This window comes from Pipistrellus hanaki (genome assembly GCF_964339955.1).
Source record: "Pipistrellus hanaki genome assembly, chromosome: 15".
Classification (NCBI taxonomy): domain Eukaryota; kingdom Metazoa; phylum Chordata; class Mammalia; order Chiroptera; family Vespertilionidae; genus Pipistrellus; species Pipistrellus hanaki.
Genome location: NC_140517.1, coordinates 30,887,319 through 30,910,728, shown reverse-complemented (window position 1 = coordinate 30,910,728; position 23,410 = coordinate 30,887,319). Strand labels below are relative to the sequence as shown.

At 46.0% G+C, this 23,410-nt stretch overlaps 1 protein-coding gene and 1 long non-coding RNA gene across 4 annotated transcripts; one reads left to right on the top strand and one right to left on the bottom strand.

Moving 5' to 3' along the window:
• The first annotated feature begins 7,259 nt into the window (after nucleotides 1-7,259).
• Nucleotides 7,260-13,451, top strand: LOC311633059. The gene is made up of 2 exons (XR_014796894.1): nucleotides 7,260-13,137; nucleotides 13,182-13,451. It is a non-coding gene; the product is annotated as an uncharacterized lncRNA (long non-coding RNA).
• On the bottom strand, nucleotides 13,365-23,256 carry TBCB (tubulin folding cofactor B). Of its 3 annotated transcripts, none has more exons than XM_084905234.1 (6): nucleotides 22,943-23,256; nucleotides 22,423-22,566; nucleotides 19,100-19,196; nucleotides 18,292-18,483; nucleotides 13,827-13,899; nucleotides 13,365-13,655 (listed from the first exon to the last, which is right to left on the bottom strand). In XM_084905234.1, the coding sequence occupies exons 1-6, from the start codon at nucleotides 23,054-23,056 to the stop codon at nucleotides 13,541-13,543; spliced, it is 735 nt and encodes a 244-aa protein (XP_084761360.1). In that variant the 5' UTR covers nucleotides 23,057-23,256; the 3' UTR covers nucleotides 13,365-13,540. The 3 variants fall into 3 exon arrangements, with proteins under 3 accessions (XP_084761360.1, XP_084761361.1, XP_084761362.1); XM_084905235.1 differs by having other exon boundaries at nucleotides 13,827-13,955; nucleotides 22,943-23,196; XM_084905236.1 differs by lacking the exon at nucleotides 18,292-18,483 and having other exon boundaries at nucleotides 22,943-23,194.
• Between the last annotated feature and the right edge of the window lie 154 nt (nucleotides 23,257-23,410).

The window sequence follows — 23,410 nt, the reverse complement described above, 5'->3', positions numbered from 1 at the left end:
GGCCAGCAGGGGGGACAGTTGGAGGTGATCAGGATGGCAGGGGGGGACAGTTGGGAGTTATCGGGCCAGCAGTGGGGGGGGGGGGAGTAAGAGCAACCAGGCTGGTGGGGGGCAGTTAGGGGTGACCAGGCCGGTGGGGGAGTATAGTTGGGGGGTGACAGGCTGGGGGGGGGGGCAGTTGTGGGCAATTAGGCTGGCAGGGGGGCAGTTGGAAGTGACCAGGCAGGTGGGCAGGTGAACAATTTGGCATCAGCAGTCCGGGATTGTAAGAGGGATGTCTGACTTCCAATTTAGGCCAAATCCCAGCATTGGGCCTAAACTGGCAGTTGGATATCCCTCAAGGGGTCCCATATTGGAGAGAGTGCAGGCTGGGCTGAGGGGAGCTCCCCCACCCCCCCCTCCCTGTGCGAGAATTTCATGCACCAGGCCTCTAGTCTTTAATAAATTGGCTTTATCACAATGCAATCAGAGTCACTCCTTTGAATTTGTTCCTATGAGAATAGAGATGGGAACAGCCCTCTCCCACTGACTCAGGGGGCTGTCCAATAACACCTGTCTGGAGTCTATGAGAGGTTCCTGTAACAATTTTAATTTTAAATTCTGTCAATATGTTAATTTTTTTTAAATTGTAGTCCTGGCTGGGTACGTTCTTTGGTTAGAGTGTTGTCTCCATACTTCAAGATTCCATCTCTATTTAGGGCACATACAAGAAGCAACCAAGGGTCCTCGCCAGTTTGGCTCAGTGGATAGAGCGTCAGCATGTGGACTGAAGGGTCCTGAGTTTGATTCTGGTCAGGAGCACATGCCACGGTTGTATGTTAGATCCCCAGTGGGAGGCATGCAGGAGAACGCTGATCAATGATTCTCTCTCATTATCAATGCTTCTATCTCTCTTTCCCTCTCTCTTCTTCTCTGAAATCAATATAAATATATTTAAAACAACAAAAACTCCCCATGAGCCGAAGCCGGTTTGGCTCAGTGGTAGAGCGTCGGTCTGCGGACTGAAAGGTCCCGGGTTCGATTCCGGTCAAGGGCATGTACCTGGGTTGCGGGCACATCCCCAGTAGGAGGTGTGCAAGAGGCAGCTGGTCAATGTTTCTCTCTCATCGACGTTTCTAGCTCTCTATCTCTCTCCTTAACTCTCTGTAAAAAAATCAATAAAATATATTAACATAAAAATCAATAAAATATATTAATATAAAATATATTAAAAAACAAACAAACAAACAAACAAAAACTCTCCATGAATCAATAAGAAGATGGCCTGATAAAAAAAATGAAACAAAAACAATTTAAGAAGCAACCAAGTAATGCATAAATAAGTGGAACAACAAATCAATGCCCTATACCAAAAAAAAATCAATAAAAATTTTTTTTTTTTTTTTTCATTTGTAGCAGTACTTAGTGTCCAACAGAAACCACTCCGTCTGTCAAACAATATCTCGACTGCAAAGCTTCTCTTACTGTTGGTGGATAAATAATGACACGGACAGTCACTATCACCGTGGCAACAGTGCCCAGGAACTATCAGAGGAAATTTGCACATGGAAGGCTGGTTCTAGAGCAGTCATGCCTCAGCTTCCTCCGGGGTATGCTTTTCCTGCAAGTCTGGTGTGCCCTCGGGTACCACCAACCCAGTGCGGCTCCAAGACTGCAGACTCAATAAATTTTTTAAAAATTATATATATATATATATGGCCGAAACCGGTTTGGCTCAATGGGTAGAGCGTCGGCTTGGGGACTGAAGGGTCCCGGGTTTGATTCCGGTCAAGGGCATGTACCTTGGTTGCGGGCATATCCCCAGTAGGGGGTGTGCAAGAGGCAGCTGATCGATGACTCTCTCTCACCGATGTTTCTAACTCTCTATTTCTCTCCCTTCCTCTCAGTACAAAATCAATAAAATATATTTAAAAAAAAAAAAAAAATTATATATATATATATGGTTAAGAAGAGAGAAAAGAGAAAGGGACATTTCCTCCTTTAAGATGGGAGTGCTGCCAAAGCCGGTTTGGCTCAGTGGTAGAGTGTTGGTCTGCGGACTGAAAGGTCCCAGGTTCGATTCTGGTCAAGGGCATGTACCTTGGTTGCGGACACATCCCCGGTGGGGGGTATGCAGGAAGCAGCTGGTCGATGTTTCTCTCTCATCGACGTTTCTAGCTCTCTAGCTCTCTCCCTTTCTCTCTGTTAAAAATCAATAAAATATATTAAAAAAAAAAAAGATGGGCCAAAACCAGTTTGGCTCAATGGATAGAGCGTCGGCCTGCGGACTGAAAGGTCCCGGGTTCAATTCCGGTCAAGGGTATGTACCTTGGTTGCGGGCACATCCCCAGTAGGGAGTGTGTAAGAGGCAGCTGATCGATGATTCTCTCTCATCGATGTTTCTAGCTCTCTATCCCTCTACCTTCCTCTCTGTGAAAAATCAATCAATATATATATAAAGATGGGAGTGCTTTGCTCTCTTGGAAAGTGGCCAGAGGTCATGACCTCTGAAAATGGTTTCACTGGACCCCAAAAATTCCACAAAATCATGCCAATCAAGAGGTTCAAATCACATGGAAAACCAAGATGGCGGCATAGGGTAGACACCAGAATGCAGCCTACCACAACAAATTTGAATTTAGAACTGAAAAACAGGGGAGGCATTGCCCTGAAGTGCCAGACGGCTGGCTGAGAGGAGGCTCTGCCATCTGGGAAGGAGAGAGAAGGCATGCTGAACCTCAGGAACTGTGAAGGTACGGAGAACTGTGTGCGCGAAAAGGCGCTGGTTTACTCCTGGCCCGGGGAGAGGAAGGGCCAGACCGAAATTGCTGCTGGCTTACTCCCGGCACGGAGAGGGTGGGCCGGGCTGAGTTTGCTACTGGCGTACTCCTGGCTCGCGGAGAGGGCGGACAGTTAATGCACTGCTGGCTTTCTTGTTCAAGAGGAAAACAGAATCAGCCTATTGCTCTGATAGATGGCCCCAGACAGGGAGAGGCCAGACTGTCAGGCAGTGGGCAGAGATCTCTCCAAGGTGTGTGAAGCCAGAAGCCATTACTGCGGGATTTGGGGAGGAGCCCAAGGGAAAACAAAGTTTGTCTGCACCAACCCAAGACTCCGCCCCATCTCTGGCTGAGCACAGAAGCTCTCCCAGAGGATGGCTTTCTCTAAGGAGGAACTGGCAGGAATGTCTGTGCCTTTACCAAAGAGGTGCATGCGCCTGCAACCAATCTTCCAAAACTCTTCGAGAACAGGTCTTTTCTAAGGTGAGACTGACAGGGAACCAAAGATTGTCTGTGCCACCCCGAGACCCCACCCTATCCAAGCGGAGTTCAGAAGCCCTCCTAGCTGAGATTCTGCTGATCCTCACAGCCAATTGGCTTGGAGATCAACGCTTCCCAGTGATACCAACAATAAGCAAGGCTTAACAACAAGACTGCACACACAGCCCACAAAGGGCTACACCAAGACTGTCCACCACAGGTCACTGGGAAGGCTGTGCTACTGGGCTCTACCAAAACACCTAGAACACAAAGCTATTCCATCAAATCAGGGAAACAACTAAAATGCAGACAAGAGGAAGGAGACAAAGGAAGGAGATGGAGGAAAAGAAAAGATTGGACATTGAGTTCAAAACTACAGTTATAAGGTTATTCAACAATATCCTAAAAAAGGTTGATAAAACAAACGAGACCTATGAGGATATGAAAATGGAGCAACTAGAAATAATAAGGGATCAACAAGAAATGAAGAAAAAATTGTCTGAAATAAAAAATATTATACAAAGTCCTAAAAACAGACTGGAAGATCACAAGAATCAAGACAAAGATTTAGAACATGAAGAGCCAGAGGACACTCCTCTGCAGAAGGGAGAAGATAAGAGAATCCAGAAAGTTGAAGATAGTGTAAGAAACCTCTGGGACAATTTCAAGCAAACCAACATCAGAATTATGGGGATGCCAGAAGAAGAGAGAGAGCAAGATACCGAAAGAATACTGGAAGAAATAGTGACAGAAAACTTCCCCCACCTGGGGAAATAAATAGACTTATAAGTCCAGGAAGCCCGCAGAACCCCAAACAAAAGGGATCCAAGGAGGACCACACCAAGACACATCATAATTAAAATTCCAAGAGCAAAAGATAAAGAGAGAATATTAAAAGCAGCAAGAGAAAAGCAGGTAGTTACCTATAAAGGAACACCCATATGATTGTCAGCTGATTTCTCAACAAAAACCATGCAGGCCAGACGGGAATGGCAAGAAATATTCAAGGTGATGAATAGCAAGAACCTACAACCAAAAATACTCTACCCAGCAAAGCTATCACTTAGAATTGAAGGCCAGATAAAGAGCTTCGCTAATAAATAAAAAAAAAAGCTAAAGGAGTTCATCACCGCCAAACCAGAATTATATGAATTGCTGAAGGGGGTTCTTTCAGAAGAGAAAGTAAATAAAGATAAAAACTATGAGCAACAAATATGTAACTATCAACAAGTAAATCTAAAAACCAAGGGAATTAAAAAAATCTGATGAACAATATTAACTGGTGAATATAATAGAATCAGAGGTATGGAAGGGGAGTGGACTGACGATTCTTGGGGAAAAGGGGAGTGGGGGTGTGGGAAGAGACTGAACAAAAACTGTGCACCTATGGATGAGGACAATGAGGGATGGGGAAAGGACAGAGGGTGGGGTGAGAACCTGTTGGAGGGGAGCAATTGAGGGGGGGAAGAGGATCACATTTGTAATAATCTGAACAACAAAGATTTATTTAAAAAAGAGGTTCAAATCTTAGTATTCATTTTAAAAACACCCATAAGGAAGAAAAAAAAAAAAAAACACCACTCATGAAACTGCTTTGGCTAGGTAGCTCAGTTGGTTGCGTCAAGATTGTGGCCTGGATTCCTGGTCAGGGCCATACAAGAAGCAATCAGTGAGTGTTTAATTGTGTGCAGTCTGTGGTGTGTGTGTGTGTGTGTGTGTTTCTAAAACCAACCTTTTAAAATGTAAAAGAAAAAAAAGAAAAAGAAAAAAAAGATGGGAGCTTTTCAACCCTGCTTGAGAACTGACCAGGACCCGAGCAGAGGGAACAGTTGAGATGCAGGAAAGCATGAGGGAGGGCAGGCAGGCCAGCTTCTACTTTGGGCAGAAAAGTCAACCCTGGCTCCCCAGCCAGGACATTGGTTCCCCCTCTCTGATTAATTCACGGACTGGCGGCATCTGAGTAGTACCAACCTTGTATAGACCCCCTCCCCACTCCCTTTCTCACCTGAGGAAACCAAATCCCTTCACCCCACAATTTCCAGAGCCTCAGGGAGGGAAGCAAGACCTCTGCTTCTAAACTTGAACCAGGTGAGGCTGAGAGTATTCCATAGTTTCCTAGAAAACTCAGTTCCCCTGCCAAGCTGGAGCCACAGCCCAATGCAAGACAATGCATCCAAGTAGGGTGCTGTTGCCCTCGTGTGGCCACTGAGACTGTTGCAAAGGCTAAGAATGCTGAGGTTGCAGAGACTTGGGAGGCTAGTGTCCCCCATGGAAAATATGGAAATCTGCTCTAGCCTCTTTGTTCAGTGGTTAGAGCACCAGCCCATGGATTGAAGGGTCTCGGGTTTGTTTATGGTCAAGGGCATGTACCTCAGTTGCAGGTTCTATCAGTGGCTCCCATCAGGGCGCATGAGGGAGGCAACCAAACTATGTGTCTCTTGTACATCAATGTTTCTCTCTGCCTCTCCCCCTCCCTTCCACTCTCTCTAAAAATAAAAATAAAAAATCAATGGGAAAAGTTTTAGGCCTGCTGAAGGAGGAACGCATGATGCTGAAAAGGGTAAAGAATTATAAATTTACATCTTTTTTAATTTAATAAATCTTTATTGCTCAGATTATTACAATTATTTCTCCTTTTTCCCCCCTTAGCTCCCTTCCATCCGGTTCCCACCCCAGCCATAAATTTACATCTGCTAGCAGAAGGGCTGAGACCAAAATGGCACCAGCGGGCAGAGTAGGGGGAGCAGTATTTATATCTCTTGTACACACGTCAGTCAGAGTAACCGGTCAGACCAGGTGCAGGTGGGAGCCAGGTGTAGTGGTCCACTGGAAACAGTGAGGCTGTTTACTGGAAACTGAAGGCTGTTAATCATAAAACTTATCCTATCTAATAAAGAGGGAATATGCTAATTGGCCATCACTCCATCACAAAGATGGCTGCACCCACAGTTGAGGCCAAGTTCCCATAAGGAGCCTTAAGGAGCAATCAGCAGGAACCTGAGGCTATGCCCTGCCCTGTGCCCATAGGGATTGACAGAGGATCTTAAGGTGCGCTTCCTGTCCTGGTGCTGGGCTAGGGGACCTCAGGCTGCTCCCTACGCCCCAGGGCCAGGCCAGGGGACCTCAGGCCACACTCCCCACCAGGTGGGGCTTGACAGGGGACTTCAGGCTGGCACCAGGCTGGGAGACCTTAGGCCTCACCCCCCACCCCAGTACCAGGCTAGGGGACCTGAGGCTGTGCCCCTATCCCGGTGCCAGGCTGGGGGACCTGAGGCTGTGGGCCCCCTGCCCCTGCTTGGCGGGGTTTGACAGGGTATCTCAGGCCATACCCCCCACCCAGCAGGGCTTGACAGGGGATATTAGGCCATGTACCCCACCTGGTGGGGCTTGATGGGGGACCTCAAGGCATGCCCCCCACCCCATCTGGGAGACCTCAGGCCACATCCCCCGTGCTGGCCCCAGGCCAGGCTACGTGAGGCTAAGCACCTTGTTGGGTGGGGCTTGACAAGGGTGGGACTGGCCGGGTCTGGACCTAGCCCAATGGGGGGTGGGGGGGCACGCATGCACAGCTGGGTCTGGGTCTCACGTGATTTTGAGGTGCATGTGGGGGGGGCGGGGACTTGACTCTGGGTCCCCCTTTTAATGTGCACAAATTTCGTGCACTGGTCCACTAGTAATGAGAACAAGAAAATCGCCAGGTGGGCAACAGCTTCACACAGGGCATAATGGAGTTCAAGAATGGGCCTAACATTCCAACCTCTGTCTCTTTTTCCCCGCTGTAAGCTGGGGTTCCTGCAAGCTGGGGTTGAGGAGAGAGGACAATCTCATTCTTCTGTAGCTTCTTCATGCTTAGGTGTGGTGTAGGGACGTCCCAAATTGGTCAGTAATTGAGGGAGGGGATGATATCTCAAAAAAAAAAAAAAAAATGCCTCTGGGCTGTCTCCTCCAACCTTTCCACGGAGGTCCAGCCAAAGTGCTTTATCCATAATATAAATTAGACAATGATTCACACTGGCCAGAGCATGGGACTTAATTTCAGTTACTGCAATGGGAAAGGGTCAGAGGTCCTCTACTGAAATCAGACAGCCAATGGGTCCAGGCTGCCTGTCACTACCTGAGCCAATTAAGCCAGTTAGGAGACAGGGTTGAATCATATATGAGTGTTTATTCCAATAATATTGACAGTAAGAGAGAGCAGCAGGTCATCCGCAAAAATCTGCCTCTCCCCATAAACCAGCCACTTATATTGGATAGAAGGGCAGAGATTATGTGGTGAAATAGGAATTACAGGCATGGAAAGTAGGCACAGACAATCATTACATGTTACAAGTCATGTGGACTGGGGGGTGGCAGAGGGTGGGTGCCTCTGGGTACCCCTGGACCAGATTACAGGCAATAGGGGCTGCAGGTTGTAAAGAGCTGGTGCCTCTGGGACTAGATAGTTTCAGCCATGAGGTTGTAAATCTTTCCATATGAGAGGCAGTTCTTGGAACAAGAGGATGGCCTGCATTCCGATGTGAGCTCCCGTGTCCCAGCCAGGTGAGAATGCACTTTGTTTCATCAGAACAAAACCATCAAGGTTAACAGCATAATTAATATTTCTTATTTTATTTCTCATATAGCTAGTCTCCAATATTATATTTCTGCCCCTAACACTACTTCCAGGCCTTTTCCTTCTCCATAGTCACCCTTCTGTCAGGACTGCATCACTTACCAAATTCTTCCTCATTCTAAACCTTCCTGCGTGTAGTCCCTTCCTAATGAACTCTTTGACCAAACTGACATTTGGTCCCAAGAACCTACTGCTCCTCTCATAACTATAGCACCATTCCTATACTCTCCTCTCTTCTCTTTCAAATAGAAAACCACGAAGTTTCGTCTCTTAAGTAATTAGAAAAATCTGAGCCTCAAACTTCATTTTTAAAATATATTTTATTGATTTTTTACACAGAGGAAGGGGGAGTTAGAAACATCGATGAAAGAGTTATCGATCAGCTGCCTCCTGCATGCCCCCTACTGGGGATATGCCCGCAACCAAGGTACATGCCCTTGACTGGAATCGAACCCGGGACCCTTCAATCCACAGGCCGACGCTCTATCCACTGAGCCAAACCGGTTTCGGCTGAGCCTCAAACTTAAAAAAGAGATTTATTTTCTTCCCCAATATCAGCTCGGGGACAGGAAAGTCTATCCTGGAAATGAATCTCTAAATTGTAGCACTGTTCTCCAATTAAATTTGTTTTACTAATACTTATAGCCCTTTTACCAAGAAAGGGATTTAAGGAAAACTTTTCTCGAAGCCCCAGCAAACTGCCTGCCTCTCACAAAGGCAGAACAGCTGCTTTCCTCCATCCTCCACTTGGCTCTTTCCCAGGAAGCGGCAGCTGTTCAACCCTTTCTTTGCTACAAGACTCAGACACTGCCAAAACCGGTTTAGCTCAGTGGATAGAGTGTCGGCCTGCGGACTGAAAGGTCCCGGGTTCGATTCCAGTCAAGGGCATGTACATTGGTTGTGGGCACATCCCCAGTAGGAGGTGTGCAAGAGGCAGCTGGTCGATGATTCTCTCTCATCGATATTTCTAACTCTCTATCCCTCTCTCTTCCTCTCTGTAAAAAATCAATAAAAAAAATTTAAAAAAAAGAAACAGAAGTGAAGCTTGAGGTTTATTCTTAAAAAAAAAAAAAAAAGACTCAGACACTTGTTTGAAGAACTGCAGGCACTTGCCTAACAGTCCTACCACTATCAGGAGCGGAACTCATTATCACCCAAACCCTAGCATGTTATCGCTAAGGGAAGTCATACATAAAATACATATTAAAGAAATTATTTGGGTCTGTTAAGGGCCAAGAATTTTGGGGATACTTTTTATCCAATAGACAGCCTCAGGCATTAAAAAAATTACCAAAACTAGCCTTAGGACCTTAGACCCCCCCACTGAGCAACTATCATAGGTAACTTTCAGTGTTTTTAACACCTTAGGGCAGAAGAAAAGCAAGAAAGCCATCCCATAAAAACAAATAATTCAGTTTTTAAATATATTTTTAATTGTTTTTTTTACAGAGAGAAAGGGGGAGGGATAGAATCAGAAACATCAATCAGCTGCCTCAGTTTTTTAAAAATATATATTTTATTGATTTTTTTACAGAGAGAAAGGGAGAGGGACCAGGTGGAGATGGGGGCCAGGTGTAGCTGGTTCACTGGAAACTAAAGGCCATTCATCATGAAACCTATAATGAGGACAACAGGAAAATTGCCAGGAGGGGCAAGAGCCCCAAGCAGGGCATTATGGAGCGCAAGAATGTGCCTAATAAAAAGTATCCTCAGGGGAGGATTACAAAAAAGATGAAAAAGAAAATAAGGGGATCCCTCTCTGAGTGGGTGATCCAGACTTGGGCCAGGAAAGGTGTGATAGGAGGAGAAACGGTGAAGAAATTGGGTGCAGAGTTCACTGTGAGGATTAAATGAAAGCCAACATGGTAATTGTTTATTGTAATATATATTGTTTTTATTTAAACATTTTTATTGATTTCAGAAAGGTCAGGAGAGGGAGAGACAGAAACATCAATGATGAGAATCATTGATTGGCTGCCTCCTGCACATCCCCCACTGGAGATCGGACCTGCATCCCTTGATCAGAATGGAACCTGGGACCCTTCAGTCTGCAGGTCGATGCTCTATCCACTGAGCAAAACTGGCTAGAGCTATGTAGTCGTTTATATACAGCTAATCTGAGGAAACATTTACCTATGTGCCTGGTTCTGAATTTAAGCACTTTACATTTATTAGCTCATTTAAAGCTTACAACAATCACTGGTGGTCGGTACTATTATCGGCCCTACTTTACAGGAATGAAGCTGAAACCCAAAGGAAAGGAATAGTTACTATTCCGCCTGCCAGCTGGTGCGTGATAGCTGGGGTCTGACCTAAGTAAGCTGTCCAGTTTCAGAGTCTGTGCTCTTCTTCACGAAGACCACAGCACCTCTTAACCTTGTGAATTAACCCAAGTGTGTAAATTGGTACAGGAATCAACTTACATGGACCGTTAACTTGTCTGAGTTGGTGATTTAGCCCTGCTACAGGGCAAAGGTTGCATTCAGCCTAAGTTTGTGTTTAGCTCGGGGATCAAGTTTCTGATCAGCAGGAATCAAAGGGGTTACTTCAGACCTACAAAGCCCTTTTGTTCCAGGGACTCCTACTCAAGTGTTTCTCATCCTTTCCTTAGTACCAGCACCACCCTGCAGATTTAGTGGTTTGTTCTCTCTCCCCCACTACCAGCAAACTTACTCATAATTAAATATAACAGCCAAAAGTAGATAAAAGGCAATGTTTGGTAATTAGGTTTGTCTGCCTTCAACTCTCCAGCAAGTTCTATGTCCAATTCATGAATGTGTTCCCAGCATCAGGCCTGCCACACAACAGGGGCTCAAAAACTGTAGGGAGAGTTAGACATTCACTATCTTTTATCTCCACTGACCCGAGGACTAAGAGGGTGCTGGAGGGCGCAAATTAGGCAAGGGCAGTTGTCCGGGGGCGGGAGGCTTTAATGGGTTTGGTGGAAGGAAATCCCTCCTGTTCCTGATGCTTCCCCTGAAGTTACAGATGTGGTAATAGGCAGAGGGTGGTCAATGCTTCAATGCTGGGCCCACCAAAATCCATGGTTCCTTCTTCTTCTTCTTTTTTTAAAATATATTTTTATTGATTTCAGAGAGGAAGAGAGGGGAAGAGAAACATCAATGATGAGAGAATCATTGATAAGCTGCCTCTTGCACATCCCCCACTGGGGATGGAGCCCACAACCCAGGCACATGCCTTTGACTGGAATTGAACCTGGAACCCTTCAGTCCACAGGCTGATGCTCTATCCACTGAAGCAACCGTAGAGGCCCCATGTTTCTTTTTCATAGTAGTGGCTAGGAGGGAGCTGCTCAGCACAGGAGTATGTCCAATTGCATCTAGGGGCGCTGCACTGGCTGGCATGGCTCAGTGATTTTTTTTTTTTTTTTTTTTTATTGATTTTACACAGAGAAGAATTGAGAGGGACAGAGAGTTAGAAACGTCGATGAGAGAGAAACATCTATCAGCTGCCTCCTGCACACCCCCCACTGGGGACGTGCCCACAACCAAGGTACATGCCCTTGACCGGAATCGAACACGGGACCATTCAGTCCGCAGGCCGACACTCTATCCACTGAGCCAAACCGGTCCCAGCATGGCTCGGTGATTGAGCATCGACCTATGAACCAAGAGGTCACAGATCAATTCCCAGTCAGGGCACATGCCCAGGTTGAGGGCTCGATCTCCAGTGTGGGGCATGCAGGAGGCAGGAACATTGTTGATGTTCCTATCTCTCTCTCCCTCTCTGAAATCAATAAATATTTGTGGTTGTTTTTTTTTTTTTTAAATATGAGAAGTGAAATTTGTACAACAGGTTATTAAAGAATATGGTGAACTTCCTCCACACTGTGTTCTCCTATTTGCTAGCTGGCAGCATATAATTTTGAGCCCATAGAAATGATGGAGCCACAAGATGGAGACTGGGTATATAAATCACCACATGGAGGTTGCTGCCAATTACGTAGAATCCCTATTTCAGACTGTGGGGGAGGGGTGTTTGTTATAGCAGCCCAAATAAAAATGAAATTTCTTCATTTGTGTAGATAAAATGCCAGCACTACCCCCGCCCTGAGGCAGCATAATGTTGGAATGGTCTAGAAAGCTATGCATTTTTGAAGTAAATTCATAATGTTTCATATTGTTAATATCCTGAAATTTTATTAAATGTTGTTGAAAGCCTTATTACTATTTTCAGATTCTTTCAATAAACAGACTTCTTTAAAAATGTGCTGATCCAGACTTGGGCCAGGAAAGGTGTGATAGGAGGAGAAACAGTGAAGAAATTGTGTGCAGGGTAATTACTGTAATATATATTAGGGCAGAGGAAAAAAGAAAAAGTTAAAAAAAGAAAGAATTTCTCAACCCCTTTGCAGTTATAAATGGCCACAAGACAGAATTCTAGCCAACAAAATAGGAACTATTAGGACTACTGAAAAAGGTACATACAAGGCTGAAAGTGGTAAAGAATTATGAATTTATTAGGTCATCTGGAAATCCAGATGAGCTGAGCCCCCAAATGGCACCAGCAGCCAGGATGGGGAATAAGAGGTTTTAAAGGACTCTAAGTGGGCTTTTTCTGGGTGGAGAATTCTCTGGATGGTCCAAATCCTGGGAAGGTCAGGAGGGGAAGGTTAATGGTCTTAGCAAATGGAATGTGGTCTAAGCAAAAGGGTATGTCAGTTGTGAAGTGATCTAAAGCAACATCCGCCAACCTTTCAGACCTCATGAACCACCAGTGGTCCGAGGACCACCAATTGGCAACTGCTGGACAAAATTATTTGATCAGACCTAACAGGATCAAGTTTTGAGTTATATATTCCTAAAGACAAGTTATATATTCCTCCTCCCTGCTCCGGGTGCCTGGAACAGATAAGACAGGAATCAGGAGGAGGAGATGGGAGAGCAATAAGATATATGGAGATGAAGACTGGCATCTGACATGGAGGGGGCACATTAGTTCTTATGATTGCATAAGTCTTTACATGGAGAGAAATGAACTTCAATCTTGCAAAAACTACTATTATTGTGGGACTATCTGTCATAGCAGCAGAATATTATATTAACCAATAAAGAACACAAAAGAGTCTCATGAGCCTCCAGTTACTGGCGAGGGGATAAAGCCTCACCTTGACCTACATCTACTTTGCTCAGCCTCCTATTTCACCCTTACCTACCCAGCTTCCCAGCCCTTCCTATATCACCAAGTCTTCTAAAGCTTCCCATGTCTGGCAATTAAAAATAATAATTTTAATTTATTAATTTTAGAGAGAGAGGGAAAGAGGGGGTGGGAGGAGAAAGAGAAAGGGAGGGAGGGAGGGAGGGAGGGAGGGAGGAAGGGAGAGAGAGAGAGAGAGAGAGAGAGAGAGAGAGAAAGAGAGAGAGAGAAAGAGAGAGAGAGAGAGAGAGAGAGACATTGATTTGTTGTTCCATTTCCTTATGCATTCATTGGTTGACCCTTGTATGGGATTTTAACCCACAACCTTGGCATATAGGAACGACACTCTAGCCAACTGAGCTACATGGCCAGGGCTAGGTCCAGCAAATTTAATACACAAGTCTCAAAAGTCAAAGGCAAGAACAAAGTGAATAAAATAAAAACAGGGTCAGGGGAAGAGTCATGGGCACACAAAAGGAAGGGCAGTAAGTGGGCAAGGTAGCTAGAGCAAGAGGATGCCCTTCCTTGGGCATTACATCTCATCCAACCCGTAGTCCTCCTCAGGGAAATCCCCCACGGTCACAACTGATGGCTTGAAGAAGGCACCGTACTTGGCCTGGCATTCAAAGTAGCGTTTCCCGTTCACACTGCCGGGCATGATGGAAAAGTTGGTGGTCAGGCAGCTCCCAACATGGTTCCCTCCCCAGATGCTAGGATGGATAGGCTCGCCCAGGAGTATATGCATGCACTTACACATATATGCTCACATAGGCAAGCACAGACACACACACAGACGCCTGAGTGGGAATACTTATTACCTGCCATCGTTTTTCCCTAGTGGCTCATCGAAGCGTACGCCAACCCAGTAGCCAGGCTTGAAATCTGTGAGTCCTGCCCAGAGGAAAAATCCCAATAAACTCCAGACACCGCGCATCCCAGATCTGTGCCTGCCCACAGAGGAAAACTATCCTTACTGGGAACACCACCATCTCCTGCCCAGACTAATGTGGTAGCCCCTTGCACTGGTTGCTCTACTCCTACTCCTTACTCCCTACTAGTTCGACATTCCCAGCCAGAAGGGTCTTTGTAAAAATCAAAGAGAAATAGCACCACTATCTTGATCCAAATTCCTCAAAGGCTGCCAATTCCACTCAGCATAAAGTCCACACTGCTTATAGTCAAATGTTTTCTGACAAGGTAGCAAGACAATTCAATGAGAAAATAATAGTCTTTCCAACAAATAATGCTGGGACACCCTAGCCGGTTTGGCTCAGTGGAGAGAGCGTCGGCCTACGGACTGAAAGGTCCTAGGTTCGATACTGGTCAAGGGCACAATCCCAGGTTTCGGGGTCTATCCCCAGTAGGGGATGTGCAGGAGGTATCCAATCAATGATTCTATCTCTCCCTCTCCCTGAATCTCTCTGAAATCAATAATAAAAAATAATAATAATATCTGGGACATGCCAGGACCGGTTTGGCTCAATGCATAGAGCATCGGCTTGGGGACTGAAGGGTCCCGGGTTCGATTCCGGTCAAGGGCATGTACCTTGGTTGAGGGCATATCCCCAGTAGGGGGTGTGCAAGAGGCAGCTGATCGATGACTCTCTCATCGATGTTTCTAACTCTCTCTCTCCCTTCCTCTCTGTATAAAATCAATAAAATATATTTTAAAAAAATAATAAAATATCTGGGACAACAAGATATATATATATGCATGCAAGAGAATGAAGCTGGACTCATACCTCATACTATACACAAAAAATAACACAAAATAGGGTTATCAAACCCCTAATGTAAGATGTAACACTATAAAAGTCTTAGAAAGAGGAGAGGGGGGTGGGTGAAGGTAGATGAAGGTAAGGGGGAATAAATGGTGATGGGGAAAAGAGGGGAAAAAAGTCAGCTGAGATTTGAAATATATATATCTACTATAATAAAGTGTAGTATGCTAATTAAACCGGATAGCTGGACGACCTTCCAGACAAAGCTGGGGCTGCGAGGGCCAAGCCCCTTCCATGAATTTCGTGCATCAGGCCTCTAGTATATATATATATATAAAACTTCTTAGAAAAAAATACAGACATAACTCTTTGTGACCTTGTATTAGGCACTGGTTTCTTGGTTATTATACCTAAAGCACAAGCAACAAAAGAAAAACAAAACAAAAAACTGAACTTCATAAAAATAAAAAAAAACCTTTGTGCTTCAAAAGACAAAGGACACTATCAGGAAAGTAAAAGCAACCAACCCAGAGGTGGGGAGGAGGGAAAGAGAACATAAGTAATATTTTCAACAATAAAGATTAAATAAATAATTAACAAACAAAAACCAACCCACAGAATAGGAGGAAACCTTTGCAAATCATATATTTAATAAGGGAATTATATCTAGAATACATAAAGAGCTTTTGATTAAGTTAATGTGTGATTAAAACTGACTGGTGTCCTTTATGGGAAGAAATTTGGAGATACCAGTAATGAGCCGATGCACAAAAAGGGAAAGACCATGTTAAGATACAGAGAAGAGGTGGCCTTCTACAAACCAACGACAGGCAGAAGAAACCAAACATGCCAAGGCCTTGATCTTGGACTTCTAGCCTCCAGTACTATGAGAAATAAGTTTCTGTTGTTTAAGCCATCCAGTGTGTGATATTTTGTTATAGCAGTTCTAGCAAACTAATTCACAACTCAACAACAAAAAGACAAAAAATTCAATTTAAAAATAGGCAAAAGGATCTGAATAGACATTTCTCTAAAGAAAATATATAGATTGCCATTAAGTACATGAAAAGATGCTCAATATCATTGGCCATCAAAGAACTGAAAATCAAACCTATATGCTTTTCCACTTCACACCCATTAGAATAACTATCATGTGGAGAAATTGCAGCTACTCTAGGAAATAATCGGCAGTTCCTCAAAAGGTTAAATATAGAGTTACCATATAACCCAGCAATCCTACTCTTAGGTATAAAGGAAAATATATACCCTCACAAAAACTTATATAAGAATGTACATAGCAACGTTATTTTAATACATGCTGCATGAATGAAACTTGAAAATACACTAGGTGAAAGAAGGCAGTCACAAAAGACCACATACTATAGCATTATTCTATTTATATAAAACATCCAGAACAGATAAATCTGTATGACTTCCTAGGACTAGGAGACACAGGGTTTCAGAAATGAGGAGTGACAGCTAGTGATTATGGGGTTTCTTTTTGGGGTGATAAAAATGTTCTAAAATTGATTGTGGTGTTGGTTGAACAATTCTGTGAACAAACAAAAAAACCAATGAATGAATAATGTACACTTTAAATCGGTGAGTTTTAGTTTTATGATATATTAATTAATTATATATATATATATATATATATATATATATATATATATATATCTCCTATCTAATAAAAGAGTGATATGCAAATTAACTATCACCCTGCTACAAGCCATGCCCATCAGCTGATCAGGAGTGAGTATGCAAATTAACCCAACCAAGATGGCTACGGCCAGAGAGAAAGCAGGAGGGAGGCTTGGGTTTCCCCAGTGATGGAGGAAGCCAAGCTTTCCACCTACCCTGGCTGGCCCAGGCCTCCACTTAAGGCTACAAAGTTTCAATTATAGAAGATACATAAATCCCAACAGAAATGGCTGCCACCATGAAGCAAGCAGAAGGCTTGGTTCTGCTCCAGGCTACAAAATTTCAATTGTAGAAGATAAATAAATCCCAGATACCAGGGCCTTTGCTTGGGTCACCAGGGGGGTGGCCAGCCTGCAAACCACCACAGGCCCCTCACTCAGGCCACCCCAAACCCAAGGGAACCCCCACCCTAATCCTTCAGGGCAAACCAGTTGGCCCCCACCCATGTACCAGGCCTCTATCCTATCTAATAAAAGAGTAATATGCAGATTGACCATCACTCCAACACACAAGATGGATGCCCCCATGTGGTCAAAGATCCTGCCCCCATATGGACACAAGATGGCCACCACAGATGGCCAGAAGGGGAGGGCAGTTGAAAAGGACTAGGCCTGCAAGGGAGGGCAGTTGGGAGGGACCAGGCCTGCAAGGGAGGGCAGTTGTGGCAAACAGGCTGGCAGAGGAGCAGTTAGACATCAATCAGGCTGGCAGGGGAGTGGTTAGGGGTGATCAGGCTGGCAGACAGAAAAGGTTAGGGGCAATCAGGAAGGCAGCAAGTGAGCAGTTTAGAGCCAGAAGTCCTGCATTGTGAGAGGGATCCCAGATTGGAGAGGGTGCAGGCTGGGCTGAGGGACACCTCTCCCTCCGTGCACGAATTTTGTATACTGGGCCTCTACCGTGTTTCCCCGAAAATAAGACATCCCCTGAAAATAAGACCTAGAGCAACTTTGGGAGAAAAAATTAATATAAGACACTGTCTTATTTTCGGGGAAACAGGGTAGTTATATGGGCCTCTAGTGTGTGTATGTATGTGTGTGTGTGTGCATATATAAAAATAAAAGACTAATATGCAAAGTGTCCCCTCAGAAGTTCAACCAGGAGTTCGATTGCTCCCTATGATGTGTGCTGACCACCAGGGGGCAGCATGGAACAAAGGAAGGCATGGGCTGGCAGAAGAAAGGCCCAGATTGGCCCTGATTGCCAGCCAGGCCTAGAGACCATACCCATGCACAAATTTTATGAACCAGTCTCTAGTATCTCAATAAAGTTGTTATAAGAAATAAAACCCACACTCCTCTCTACTATCTCCAAAGTCATGCATGGTTCAGCCCTACCCATGCTCCCCTTCACTCACTCCCCACTAGCCATGCTGACTTCCTTTCTCTGCCTCCAACTGGACAAGTTTGTTCCTGCTCACAGCCCTTGCACTCATTATTCCCTCTGGCTGGAACACTCAGCCCTCTTTGCACCTGGCTCACTTCTCCCTTTCCTTCAAATAGTTCTTGCCCCAAAGAAGTACTCTGGATTCCTCTCAGCTTATACAGCTTCCTACGCTTTCCTCATCACTGCCCTATCAATTCAGCCTGTGCTTTACCCATCACAGCTCTAAAAGTTCTGCCTATTTCCCCATCTTAGCTCTAACCACTTTTGCCTCAAAACTAACCACTCTGGTCTCCACTTCTTCTATCACAACCCAGACATTCTGCCTCTGCTTCCCAGTTCCCTTCCCTGAACATTCTGGGTTGTCCCTGTTAGCTGCTTTGTCTGTCTCTCCTACTAAATTGGGATCTCCTTGAGGGCTGGGTCCCCTGCACTGCCCACATCAGGCAGGGCAGGGCATAAGGCCTCAGTGGCCACATACCTACATACATGACGGTGCCCCGGCGAGGGGGCTGCCCAGGTGCCCGCACCTCACAGCGACTACCCACAAGGATGGCACTGGCCTGGGCCTTTTCCTCCGTGAGGCGCTGGGTGGTCTCAGCTTCTTGTTGTGCCCGCTCCTCTTCATTGTATCGCCCTAACTTGCTGCGCTTCAGGAAGGAGCGAACTGAGTCTGTGGGTGGGGTAGGGGATGGGGGTCAGATGCAGTCTACCTATTGGGGCTCTGGTCTAATGAGATAACCTTCCACTCACCCAGGGCTAACATTCACAGAGAAACTCTTCTGTTCTAGTTGTCAAAGGGCTATCATTGAAGTCCCCAAGTCTCTCACCACAGCCCTGGCCTCTCCCCAGGCTTCCTGGGGCCTCCCCACAATCCAGAAACTAAAGGACAGATTCCTGTCTCTAGTCTTTCACATCACCCCATCTTCCCACATCCTTTCAGCATCACATTCACCTCCATCTGTCCCCTGAACCCCTCATCTTCCCCACAGTGCACTGATCACCACACTGCCCTGTCCATTCCACATTCTACCATGCTCTGCCCTCATGTGACCCTGACCACGCTCCCCACACCTGACTCCTCAACATCCGATCCCTCTCATGTCCCCTCTGCTTTCCCATGTACCTATGTGCCTCCTGCAGTCCCTCACACCTCCCAGCCATCTGCCCCCTCACCACCAGTTTCCCCTCAATGTCCTTGTCTGTTGCCTGTCCCCCAACACCACCACCTACCTACACACACTCCTTCTGGCCCCCACACACCCCATTTATCCCCAAGTGCCCCATACCTTGCCTCTGGTCGTAGGCTTCCTGTGAGATCTTGTATTTCTCCACCTTGGACACATCCTCATATTCCCCAAGGCTGGCACCGCTGTGGTCAATGACCTAAGTAATAGGAGGGGTCAGAGGGGATCAGGGTCTGGTCAGAGAGGCTTGGGGTGCTGGGAGGAGTGGTACAGTTGCACAGTGGAGCATTTCATAGACTTAAGTCTCTCCTGTCTAAGAAAAACTATATTCTACCCTCACTTTATCCCAGCCTTCTCCCATCTCCTGTGCCGAACAGAAGGATGAGACCAGGTGTCTGCACTAGTCATCTCCCTTTCCTCAACCCTATATGAACCCTGAACGCTGGTGTCAACATCACTGCTGGCCCCCAAGTCACAAGAACCAAAGGGTGTAGCTCGGGTCTTACACATGAACCCTCTAGGCAGCACATCTGTCCTCTCTACTCTCTGGGCTTCTGAGAGCCTCTTACGAAGCCTCAACATCCCTACCCTGGGGCATCTCTTCCTGTATCACCCTCAAGGTTCATTAACTCACTGCTTGCTGAGCTCTTCCAAAGCGCCCAGCTGGACCCTGTGCTGGGTACTAGGGATGCAGTGCAAAAACAGATAAATGCCTGCTGGAAGACCTACCATATACAAATATGCAGGTGTACTTATTAAACACCAAAAGAGCCAAAACTGGTTTGGCTCAGTGGATAGAGCGTCGGCCTGCAGACTGAAGGGTCCCAGGTTCGATTCCGGTCAAGGGCATGTACATTGGTTGCGGGCACATCCCCGGTAGGGGGTCTGCAGGAGGCAGCTGGTCGGTGTTTCTCTCTCATCGATGTTTCTAGCTCTCTATCCCTCTCCCTTCCTTTCTGTAAAAAAAATCAATAAAATATATTTAAAAAATAAAATAAAATAAAATAAACACCAAAAGATAACAAAGTTTGATGTAAAAAAAAAAAAAATACCGCAAAGAAGCTTAAGGAGCCTGGGAATATAGTCAGGGAAGGCTTCTAAATGGAGGGAATGTCTGACCCAAAACCTGAAGGATGAAAAGGAGCAGGCACAAAGTCCCAGCTGTAGAACTGTCCTTAGTCCTTTTGAGGAACATCAGGGAGACCAGCATGGCTTGTGTGAATAAGCCAGGGACATGGGAGACACAACAGACTTTGCTTTTACCTGGAATGAGGTGCAGCCAGGGAGGCTATGAGCCAGGAGAGTTCATAGGTTTCCTCTGACTGTGTGTGGAGAACACATCTGGGGGCAAGAGGGGTGATGAGAGCAGGAGATAGAGGTGGCTGTATGTCCAGGAGGGAGAGGATGGAGGCTGGGCCAGGGAGGAGCACTGGAGGGGGAGAAGAGTTTAGATTCTGAACAGATTTTGTAGGTGGAGCCCGCAGGGTTTGGGGACAGACTGGATGTGGGTGTGAGGAAAATAGAGGGCTCAGGAAACACTCTGAGGTGTTTGTCCTGAACCACTGGGCTAACATACCAAACAAAAAATGGCTCTTACCTCTGGTCAAGGGTCACTAAGAATTTCTACTTCTATATTAGGGATTTTTGTAAGTTTGAGGTTGCTGTTACTTTAAATATTTTACAGGTAATATTTATAAACAGAAAAAGTTTTAGAAATAATAAAAATTCCCCAGGGATTCCACCTCTGGGAAATCTTCCTTGAATGGCCTCAGAAGTCAGTCTGTTATACCCAAATTCATGTGTGAAATTTTTTAATATATTTTATTAAAAAATCAATAAAATATATTTTTTTTAAGTTTGTTTTTTTAAAATATATTTTATTGATTTCTTACAGAGAGGAAGGGAGAGAGATAGAGAGCTAAAAACGTCGATGAGAGAGAAACATCGACCAGCTGCCTCTTGCACACCCCCTATCGGGGATGTGCCCACAACCAACGTACATGCCCTTGACCGGAATCAAACCCGGGACTCTTCAGTCCACAGACCAACGCTCTACCACTGAGCCAAACCGGTTTCGGCTGATATTAAAAAGTTTTAAAAAAAGAAAAGAAAAAAGTACCAGTTCTCTGGGCACACTGACTTCTAGAGTCATGCAGACTGAGTAAAACATGTAGCTATAGTTCACCTTTACGACAGTATTTTCCATCTTAAAACTAAGTTGTTCTTTGTTTTTATTTTTTAATATATTTCTATTGATTTTAGAAAGGAAGGGAGGAGAAAGTGATAGAAGCATCAATGATGAGAGAGAATCATTGATTAGCTGCTTCCTACACACCCCCAATGGGGATCAAACCCACAACCTGGGCATGTGCCCTAACTCAGAATCGAACTGTGATTTCCTGGTTCTTAAGTCAATGCTCAACCACTGAGCTACACTGGCTGAGTAAAGCTAAGTTTTCTCTTCTGCAAAATAAGGTTAATTATGCCATCTTCCAAGTCTTATTTTATGAACTCAACTCTCATCCGACAGTGATTCACTGAGCATCCTCTCTGTGCCAGGCATTGTTCCAGGTGCTAAGGAAAAATGCACAGTATGTCACAGGAAGATAAGAGCCATGGACAAAAATCAAATAAAGGAGGTTTAAGTTTTACACTGAAGCCAATGAAGGCCTCACACTCAAAAGTTGACATTTAATTAAAGACTGGAAGGAAAGAGTAAGCCATGTGAGCATAGAAAAAGAGCCATTCAGGCACAGGTTACATTCAATGTGTAGCATATTTGAAGGTAACCTCACCTGGGATGCTGAGATGCCTGAAGAATATGGCAGAGGGTCGGGGTGGGTGTGAGGACAGAGAAGATTATATGAGCTGATGCATGCAGAGGTCCTTTGTGTTCCAGCTTCTCCCAACACATCTCATTGCTCACCCTGACCCACCTCACACTATAGGCCTCTGTATACTGCTTCCTCCAGCTGGCATCCCTTCCCAGCTCTTCTCCTAAACCGTCCTTTCCTCATTCTTCAAGTCTCAGCTTAGGCATCTCTTTCTTCAGAAATCCCCTTCTGATAATCCCAGATGGAGTCAAGCACCTCTTCTGTGTGTCCCCAGTTACCTGGGCTTGCCCCAGCCCAAACAACTCTCTCCATACTGGACTACAGGCTTCATGGGGGCCTATCTTGGTTATCACACAGGACAAAGCATTTGTTAAATAAATGAATGGAAAATAAATAAATGAATAATGAATGGAGCCCAGCCAACGACCCATAAACCAAGAGATCTGGGTTTGATTCCCAGGGCACAGGCCTGCTTGCAGGCTGGAGGCAATCCATCGATGTTTCTCTCTCATATCCCTCTCCTTTCCCCTCTCTCTAAAATCAATACAAGCATATAATGGAGAAGAGGAATCCCAGGTAGGGAGGACTCACATGGATGCGGCAGCCGTCATCTACGGGGTAGGAGCCCAGTAGCGCATCCTCCTGATCCAGCTTGCAGCAGAACTTCTCGTCAGCTCCGTAAAGTTCCAGTTCCATGCAAGACGCAGGGCTGCCCACCACCAGCTCTAGTTTACACTGCGAGGAGAAAGGGATGTGGAGAAGTTGGAGAGGAGGAAGTCTGTCAGTGGCTCGACCCTCTACCCAGACTCTCTGCCCCTTGTATCAATAACCATCACCCCATCCTTACTCCTCCAAGAGACCCATCATTTTAGGACCCAAGTGGTTATCACTGGCCTTGCCCGCTCTGCTCTTGTCCCCGCCCCCTGAAACCTCTGATTTTCCCAGGCCCTGCCCACTTCTCTGGCACCTCCGGTTCCTTCTGGCCTCGCCCCACTGAGGCCCGGTCCCGAATCCTAGCAACCTCGGTTTATTTCTGGCCCCTCCCTGCGATCGGGAAGCCCATCCATTTTTCCTGTGCCCATCCGCTCCGGACCCCGCCCCTCGGCCACACCTTGAATTCAGCTATCGTGAGGCTGCGACTGTACCGCTTCTCGGAGCGAAAGCTGTTGAGAGAGCTGCTGATGAAAACGGTCACGGTGGGCGCCGATAACCCCGTCACCTCCATCTTGCGCTCTGGGGGTGGTGTTGGGGAGTTTGCAGCCCCGTCAGCCGCCGCACGCCAGCTCCGCCGAGGCCACTACGGGGATATCAACCTCTCCCCGCTCCCGACCGGCCAATCCGCGCGCTCCTGCAGGGGAGGTCCGCCAATCGCCGCGGTCTCCTCAGCCCCGGAAGCGCTCCCGTTTTCCTAGCAGGTCCAGCCAATCCTGAGAGGCCGGGCTGGGTGCAGGTCTTCCAATAGCAGCCCGGGAAAAGGCCGGGCGGCGCGGGTGAAGCCGGGAGAAGGACTGGCAGGCGTTTCCTCACCCCGCCCGGAGGGTAACTCGCGCATGTGCTCTCGGCTCCCCGAGAGCAATGG